The sequence below is a fragment of the Zootoca vivipara genome, chromosome 12 (genome assembly GCF_963506605.1).
Source record: "Zootoca vivipara chromosome 12, rZooViv1.1, whole genome shotgun sequence".
Lineage (NCBI taxonomy): Eukaryota > Metazoa > Chordata > Lepidosauria > Squamata > Lacertidae > Zootoca > Zootoca vivipara.
This window is the reverse complement of record NC_083287.1, coordinates 26,858,474-26,868,101: the sequence shown is the minus strand read 5'-3', so window position 1 is coordinate 26,868,101 and position 9,628 is coordinate 26,858,474. Positions and strand designations below refer to the sequence as shown.

The following is a 9,628-nucleotide window of genomic DNA, read 5'->3' as shown; positions in this document are numbered from 1 at the left end:
CAAAGGGTCTGCTGGTTTCTCTTTAAGGTTTCCAGACTCAAAAGAGAGCAGGGCAATTAAAGGCACAGAAGTCCTGTCCTCTATTGAGTCTGGCAACCCTACTTTTAAAGCATCATCATGCCCTTTTGAACAGTCATGGCTTCCCCCAAAGAATCCTGGGAATTGTAGTTGATTAAATTTGCTGGGAGTTATTAGGAGGCCACCTATCCCCCTCAGAGAGCGACGATTCCTAGCATTCTGTGGAAAGAGGGATAGACTGTTAAGCCACTCTGAGAACTGTAGCTCTGTTGGGGAGGGGAATAGCAACTCTCAGCACCCTTAACAGACTACATTTCCCAGGATTCTTTGGGGGAAGCCATGACTATTTAAAGTGGCATGATACTGCAGATGGGGCCGCCTACTACTACCACCCTTGGAAGAGGCAAGATAGGCCTGGAATGGGATAACAGCAGGCTGGGAATAAAATTCCAGAGAGGGAAAAGAGAGATGGGTCTGATTCACATTACTTCCCTGGGGTGCGACGATCTCACCGCTGCACTTATAGTTCAGTCTGAACAAGACGCAATGCTTTCTTCATGTTCTCTATTACTGGAAAGAGAGAGAGAGAGAGAGAAGGATGGTGACGTGAATGATGATCACGGTTAAAAATAGAGAAAAGAAACTACCCAAAATCCTGCTGATTCCCCTGCGCGCGCCCCGACCTTTGGAAGCAACAGCTGGGATTTTCTTGCACATGGAGATCAAAACAAAAGAACCCAGAAATGCTTTGAGCTCCATCCAATCAAGTGCAGGTGCAATTCAGCCACATACCAATTAATCTCCGCCTGGGCCCAACAGACCCCTGTTTGTTCTCCCTGTCCCCAGCTCTATAGAAGTGCAAAGGCAGCAGAAGGGGCCAGTGCAGGGAAGGGGAGATATGTGCTTGGCTCCCCATATCTGGATCTTGTCTGACCCACCATCGTAAAAGTTTGGCATGACCTTTTCATGGTTGTCAGGTGCAACGGATCCAGTCTACCCAATGCTAAAAAGGTGTGACGGTTGCCCCTCTTACTCTATTATTAAAAGAGCACCTAGGGAACCCGTCTTCTCTCTCACTTACTAAAGGAACTCCTAGGGAATCCTGAGGCAAAATCCACCTCCCTATTTCCCTACAGATCATTTATAAACCCCTCTTCAATCTTGGGTTTACTAATAAGTGGGGTTTACTTCCAACACACGTGGCCAGGTATCTTATGAAACTCGAGGCTGTTTGTGCGACTAACCCCTTTGTCCCCAGTGAAAAGATTCCCGCAGCTTGAAATCCCTCACTCTAAAAGCTTGCCTATCCGCTTAGGCAACTTAGGGACACACCGGGTCATCCACCTTCAGCCTATACCGTGTTACTCAAGGACACAAACTATCGGCGCCACTCTTGAGGGAAGTTTTGTCCTTTAAAGAGCCTCCACCTATACTGTTTTCGATACCGTGCTGGAAATAAGAAAGACGATTTCTCCTTGGCACATAAACGATGAAAGTTTATTAACTTAAATTCATAATGGTTGCTTTAAAGATTCATGCGTGTACAAGCTTCGTTACTGTCATATGTTATTGCTGTCAAACACGTAATATGGAACTTCCTTATTCCTCATCTAAACCCTACCCTGACCCTGACCCTGCAACCACCCACGCTCCCACTCCCTTGCGCTCTCCAACGGACAAAACGGCTCCTCCCTCCTTTTAAGCTCCAAGCAGACCCGCCTCCATTAGAATGTCATGCACAGAAGTGCAAACCGTTCCGCGCAAGTGCGCAGACGCGACACTTTTGGGCTAGCAGCCGGGGCTCCGGAATGGATCCTGGCCGCAAAACAAGGTACGACTGTGTATGCCACCAGCACAAGGATACCAGTGCCCCCCTGCCAATGTCCATATGCTCAGCACATCTGAAACGGCAACTTGTTCGTGTAAGTATATGCAAAGGCTCCCGTTTCAGATGCTGCACTAAACATGCAGACATCAGGGCACGGGGCCAGTAAAGCATACAGACATTAGTGCTGTGCTATCATCTGTCCTCAAAATTCTAGAATTTATTCTCCTGAAACTCATTTTCTTATCTCATTTATCTGCCTTGCTTGTTCAATAGTTTATATATATCTGTGTGTGTGTGTGTGTGTGTGTGTGTGTGTGTGTGTACATGCATACACACACACGAATTTGGGTTGGCACATTGTTTTAAGCTTACCTTCTTGTCACGTGGTTTGGGGTTCCCCCTCATATGCATTTATCCAGCACTCTGCAGCCTGCTCAGCTACCAACGCTTTTTAATCTGAAAATGCCCTATGGGGAAATTCTCATGATGCCTTCACCTGGGCTTTAATGGAAATGCACATGCCCAAGAAGGCTGTGGAGTGCAGACCACTGCTGGGATGATATGTAAGGTGAAAAAAGGAACCTTATAAACACCCCCTTGGTCTCCTCAAAAGTGAGGCGAGCAAGATAAAAACCCTGCACCCAACCTGTGAGAATTTCTGTGACATTTTCTCCCCCCTTTGATAATTTTTGAAAGCCATTTCATTTCTCATTAATTAATAGAGATTTCTTTTTTTAAAAAAAGTGCAGGAGGTAAATTTTTGGCACAGCAGTAAGCAGAAAGTGCAAACTTGCTACTCTGGGTATTTTGTAATCTCCTGAAAGGGTTCGCCTGAGCACTCCCTGTAAGGGCAGCACAAACATACGCTTGTTTTGAGGGATCAACTCACAGACTGGCAGGTCTTGAGGCTCATAAGTATAGAGTCGATTAGAGTATCTTCCAGTGATATCAGCCCTTACCGTGAGAGAAGGATCTGGAAAAGCAAACAAAATACTGTATCATAATCATCCCTGATATAACAGCATCTTACTCTTATTTCATGCTAAGAGGTAGGATTTAAGATTTTTGAGGGATGTAGGGATAAGAGAGCATGTGTGTAAGAACTTGTTCCTATAGCACCAAACAATTGTTCAGCATTAAGTGTGAACCAATCCACTGCACAACAGTGATGGACGGTTGGGATGTGGGTAGGAATCTATCTTGGCTGTCTCTTAGTTAAAGACCCAGATCATTGAGCCTGAGCTTCCACAACCACCACCTGCCACAAACCACCAGGAGGTTTATCAAATTGAAGGACATCGTCCTCTTTCTCTGCTCCTCCCAATGGCAATATGCAGATGAGGACAGATATACCCCTGCTTTAAGTCATTTACATACTGTCTTCTCTTGTATATTATTTACTACAAAGCTTGACGACTAAGCTCTTTAGCGTCGAAACATCAGATTATCGGAACAGCATCTGAGCACTGAACCACTGGTATATCACAAGTGGACTCTTTGTTTACTGTATTTGCTATTGTTTAAGATAAAACTTCTTTGGGAAAGAAATTACTTTTGCCATTTTGTTTGTTTACAGATACTTGCCTTGGTGATATTATCTTGTGTCGACTGCAGTAGTCATTGTATCACCACCCTGTTCATTGCAGAGGGCCTTCTTGGTAGTGGTGCCCGCCCATTGGAACGCCCTCCCATCAAGGAAATAAACAACTATCTGACTTTCCCATCAAGGAAATAAACAACTATCTGACTTTTAGAAGACTTCTGAAGGCAGCCCTGTTTAGGGAAGTTTTTGAAGTTTGATGTTTTATTGCTTTTTAATTATTATTAATAATATTCTATTGGGAGCCACCCAGAATGGCTGGGGAAACCCAGTCAGATGGGCGGGGTATAAATAAATTATTATTATTATTTATAAAAACCACCATTGGCAAGATTGGCAGCAGCAACAACAGCAGCAGATATGTACTACGCTTATGATACTACTGTATTCTCTTGTTAATTACCGTATTTTTCACTCTATAAGACACACTTTTTTCCTCGTAAAAAGTAAGAGGAAATGTCTGTGCGTCTTATGGAGCAAATGTATGGTCCCTGAAGCCGAATTGCCTAGGGGCAAAAGGCAGATCATGCTTTTTCTTCTTTTTTTAGAAAGAGCTAAAGGCTAGCAAGAGGGAAAGAGAGTGTTGAAAGGATCCACTCAGCAGCTGATTGCAAGAGATCGGGGAGGGAGATAAGGGAGCTAGCTCCCTTCCTGCCCCACCCAGGCCCCTTGCCCAGGCCTCAGTTGTTGTCTGCAGAGGGAAGCCGCTTGTTTCCCCAGCGACATGTGACTGGCTGATTAGATTATCTGTCTGGAAACTGTAGAAATGGGTCCCTTTCCTTTCCTAGAGAAGCTGCAGAACTGTGAGTTGAACCCCATAAAACAGGATTTTTTTTCCTTTTCAAGGTAAGCTCAACAACTTTGAGCTGATCCTCATAAATGGAGCTTTACCCCGTTGCAAACAAGATGCACAACTGTGAGCTGACCCCCCCCCAAAAAAACAGGGATTTTCCCATTTGCAAAAAAGTGCACAACTTTGAGCTGATCCTCAAAAAAATGGAGCTTTCCCCATTTGCAAAAGAAGCTTCCTCAAATATTTAATGGGGGGGGGCAAAGGCACCTAGGCCTCTAGGAGTTGGCTACTATGCCTAGGACAATTCAAGAAAGCAAAATATTTTTTTCTTGTTTTCCTCCTCCAAAAACTAGGTGCGTCGTTTGGTCAGGTGCGTCCTATGGAGCGATAAATATGGTATGCTCTTTTGGATGAGCGTTTTGTATTCCTTTAGTTAGGTTTTCTTTTGAAATCTTTCAGATAATTATTTATTTTGGTTCACTTTGTTGTGTTAAATGTGCATTCTGTAGTTGACCACCTTTGCAATGTTTTGTAGAGATCTGCTGCTGCAATATTAGGCATTCATTTATTTTAAGTTTACATTACTGCTAGGAGCAGGCGACTTTCACCTTCCCTTCACCACCCCTGGACTATCCTGCAGTGTCAACCAGCAATTCCTACTCCTGGAACACTTTGATGGGCTATTGCTGGAAATCTTCATGCTTCATTGAGATGAGGTTCCATTTTAGGGTCATAGTCACATCCAACACATACCTACAAACATGATTCGAGGCACATATTGTCCATCAGGTGACATGTTTTTGTCTGTTGTTTCATGCTGGCAGGAAAAAAGAAAAGAATGCGCATCATCTTAACCTCTAGCACTAAATCAAGCATTATAACTACAAACAATAAGTTTAATCTGTGCATTACATGTGCGCACCATCAGATTGAGCATGATGAAGTTGTTCTGGCACATCTCTTGGATTTCTTGATTGTCCACGAAAACCTTCTTCAGTGCTGGAGAAAGCAAAGGAAGATCGTCATTCCAAGTGCAAAATACAACATATGCAAAGAGAGTAGGCAAGCATTCCTCTTTATTAGTGTCATGGGCTTCGCCTGCTGAACAGCAGCCTGAAGGGGGAGAAGGCGGAGCCACTCCACCTGTAGCTGATCGGCCTTCAAGGACACAGATGAGAAGAAGGCACTGATGAGAACCAGCTGGCTTCAGCCTTCTCAAGCAGAGATTCCAGCAGCAGTCAGATGCTGGCAACAACTCTTGTAGCTCCTGGTCCTACCTTCCTGCTTCCTGCTCATCTTGACCCCATGATCATCAGATTCACTGACCCCTGGACCATCTGACCACATAGATTGCTGTTTGCCCAATCCTAGGACTGGACCTAACTTTGGATGCTGACTTGCCTGACCTCCAGGCAAGTAACCTCAGAGACTCTTCTGGTTGGCTGGCCTCCCAGCTCTACTGAACTCTGCATGTTTTTGCTCTACAACAAGACTATGACATAGAGCAATGCAAAATAGAACCATTCATTGTGCTCATCTCTTCCATGACCCCGTCTTCCTCTTCACAACAGAAGACAGAACAGCCACCCCGGTCAAAGTCCTTCCCACCAAGGTAAGAGACATTGTATTTCTAGGTATTTGAATTAGAGTCAAATGTGTATCCTATTTCCTCCTTACAGGGAATTTGTAAGCAGCTACCTGAAGTGCAGCAGACAGTAGAATCATTTATGTTTGCAGAGAGATACAATAAATTGTTGCTTCAAATCAAACATGCTTGATTTACCTTGACAATACGGACAATCTTCCAAATGGTGAATGACCATCAGTGGCTTATTGCTTTTCCAAGGAGAGAAAAAAAAAACATATTAGGTTAAATGCAGATACATTTTTCTATCATAAATGGGATGATGGGCAAATGTTGTTGCACCGTTTGCCCTATGATGCTAGTGATGTAATCCCAGTATGAAAGAGTTAAATGTCTGCCCAATGAGAAACCAGGGGGGCAGAGTCAGCTAGGGTATAAGAAAGGGAGTTTTAGGGAGAGTTTTAGGAGTTAGTTGAGTTGAAAGCTGAGAGTGGAGGGTTGTGAGTTCTAAGAGTGGAGTCTGTGGGTTGGTTTAGTGGCAGGCATCCCCAAACTTCGGCCCTCCGGATGTTTTGGACTACAATTCCCATCTTCCCCGACCACTGGTCCTGTTAGCTAGGGATCATGGGAGTTGTAGGCCAAAACATCTGGAGGGCCGCAGTTTGGGGGTGCCTGGTTTAGTCTATGAGAGAGAAAGCAAGTCGGAGTCAGAGATAGTCAGGGTCTGAGAGAATCAGATGAGAACCTAGACAGTTTGTGAGGAGGTTGGTTGGATTGTGAATTTGAGGGTGGAAGGTATAGGAAGGTATAGGAAGGCATAGGAACTAAAGATAAGATACTGACAGAAAACTACCTGAGTAACCATAAACTTGTAATCTGTGAGAAATAAATTGGAGTTTTGTGTTCACATTCTAAACCCTGACTGGACTCAGTGATTTATCAGAGAGTACCTGGTCGGTGGCAGCAAGTACAATGGTGGCACAGGGATCAATAGACCGTTAAACGTTTGGGGACCCTGTGTGATCGCCACACGGCAATGAATTAAGTAACAATTACAAAGTACATTGAACAGGCTCAGAAAAATCCTCTTGCAAAGGGACAAGAAAAGTAAGCAGTGTAGGTTTGTTTACCCCGTCCCATTGTAGGATTCCCCTTCCTGACAGGCGCGGGTGAAACATAAAACCTGCAGAGCAACTATAAGAGCCATATTTGAGTTGCTGATACCTTCTTCCATATTTCAACTCAAGACTCCTACCTCATGCATAAAGCGCATAACAATTTGGAAATGAATTATGTGAAAAATTACTTACTCCTCTATCAACCCGGAAGATCCATTAGATTGCTGGGGGGGGGGATTTTCCTCATGGCACCACACCTAACAGCAAGGGTGGGGAGCCTTTTTGACTGTGACCCCACCCCATGGGCCAACTTTGAAACATGGGTGGGGCAACCCACCTGCCATTCACACGATGTCATAATGATGCTACACGGTTGACAGGTGGATTACCCGCCCACCTGCCAAAATCCTTTGTGTTTGGGAAGCACAGCTCAAAGGGTGTTGCCAGCCCTAAGCTTTGCAAGTCTCCCCATGCTGCTCCTTTCCACCCCTGATGGAAATGGAGAGGAGCCACACGGAGGGAGTTTTCCCTTGCTGCTGCTTTTGGAGATTGAAAGGAGCAGCATGCGGTGGCTTCAAAGTGCAGCACTGGGAGGGAGAAGCAGCTTCCATTGAAGGGAAACTGCTTCCCCATCCTTGAGTTGTAGGAGATATACGCATAGTGATTACACTGTCAGCCTGGAAGGGATATTTTGTTAGAGCAAACTTCCTTCTCCCAAACAGCTTCAGGGATGGGATCTTACCTTTGTTTTGCCTGGTAGAGCCCTTCTTCATAAGTTTGTACCCAAGTTATATCATCTCCCCATCCTGGAACAACAGGTTCAAGGTAAATAATCGTCCATTCAGTCATACAATATATTTTTCAAAGTAATCTAAGCCAACAATGAAAATCGCAAATGCCCACTCTTTCCGTCTTTTTATAGAGGTTGATCAGTGGTTTGTATGTTATCCTGTCTGTCATTAAGCACCACTTTTCACATGACATTTTTGGCACATACCAGGCACACATATATTAAGGTGAGAACATGTGGGACAGTGTTTTCACCCCCTTTGAAAAACCAACCCACCACCATATTCTAGGATAAGCCACATTCTTCTAGGGGCTTCTTGGTGGTGGCGCCCGGCCTGTGGAACCCCCTCCTACCAGATGTCAAGGAAATAAACAACTACCTGACTTTTAGAAAACAAGAGCCCTGTTTCAGGAAGTTTTTAATATTTGATGTTTTATTGTGTTTTTAATATTCTGTTGGGAGCTGCCCAGAGTGCCTGGGGAAACCTAGCCAGATGAGCAGGGTATAAGTAATAAATTATTATTATTACTATTATTATTTTAGAGTCTGGATGATGTGATATTTTCAGGCTAGAACCAGCAAGCAATGATGTTCATCTTTCATACCACCTCCTGATCCATTGGTTATTTAAATATTAATAATTTCCTTGTCTTAAAAAAATTCCATACCTTGTTAAACACCTACTTGTTTTGAATGAACTTTAAAAAGTAATCAGATTGTGCAGGGATCCAAAGAACAGAGTGACATTACAATACCTCTGGAGAGTGTCTGGGGAACTCTTTTTTCCTTTTTGATTGCCATTGCAAAATTGGAGGAAACAGCAATTAGCATGAAAGATAAGCCCAACGCAGAGTGCATCTTTGTCTTCTTTCAACCCTCTTCAAGATAGACCTTGATAAATGGAATCTTCCTGAGAAGCTGTGCTTGTATGTGTTCTGATAAAGATACTTTTTTATTCTAAGAAAGAGAGATAAATTTCCTTTAACAAACTACTGAAACCAAACCCACGTATTAAAGAAAAAAGACAGGCAGATTACGCTGAATGATTAATAGTGATTTCAGGTTCATTTTATTTTGCCCATTAACACAATATGACTAAGAACAATCCCTTTGACTCTTATGAGCAGATAGTGACCAGGAAATGTATACTTGTCTGATATTCAAAAATCTCATTTTATAGGGAAACGTTTGACTTTTCGAAGGGTAATTTTGCATTTTAAAAAAGTAGTAATTTAGTGCAACCCCTCACTCTTGTTTTATGGAACATGAAATGTTTTTATGGAGCTGAGCTGGCTTGGTTTGGCTCAGTCAGTAGAATGTGAGACTCTTCATCTCAGGGCTGTGGGTTCGAGCCCCATGTTGGGCCAAAAGATTATTGCATTGTAGAGGGTTGGATTAGATGATCCTCGTGGTCACCCCCAACTCCACAATTCTATGATGCTAGGCACCAAAAATGTCACAAAGCTTCTGGCGATACCTGTGATTCGAATTCAATTTTCTCCCACATCTAACCAGAAATTCAAGTGCTAGAATTGCCCAATACTAGGCAGTGTTAATAACAACAAACAAACAAACAAACAAACAAACCCATAGGAACTTGGTTGACCTTCTTGTTGAATATTAAAAGGAATGTTCATTGCACCAGCCTATTTCATGTTAAATTATGTGGTTCCATATGTGGTTCCATAAAGAAACAATTGCAAATTTCATGGAGCAACTAATCTCCGTTTATTCTTTCTTTTCTTTTTTAAACAAGACCTGGACAAAATGGACCATCTGTAAACATGGCTGTTCGTGGCACAATCTTGTAATCTCAGAAGTTGGTCTCCCTTGAGTTCAGTGGGGCTCACCCAGGGAAAGGTGGACATAAAATTGCAACCTGCATTCTGCTAATAT

At 43.3% G+C, this 9,628-nt stretch overlaps 1 protein-coding gene across 1 annotated transcript; it reads right to left on the bottom strand.

Moving 5' to 3' along the window:
* Positions 1-538: 538 nt before the first annotated feature.
* On the bottom strand, positions 539-8,595 carry AGR3 (anterior gradient 3, protein disulphide isomerase family member). The gene is made up of 7 exons (XM_035130020.2): positions 8,488-8,595; positions 7,685-7,748; positions 6,023-6,075; positions 5,162-5,238; positions 4,993-5,056; positions 2,736-2,819; positions 539-588 (listed from the first exon to the last, which is right to left on the bottom strand). The coding sequence occupies exons 1-7, from the start codon at positions 8,588-8,590 to the stop codon at positions 539-541; spliced, it is 495 nt and encodes a 164-aa protein (XP_034985911.1). The 5' UTR covers positions 8,591-8,595.
* Positions 8,596-9,628: the final 1,033 nt, after the last annotated feature.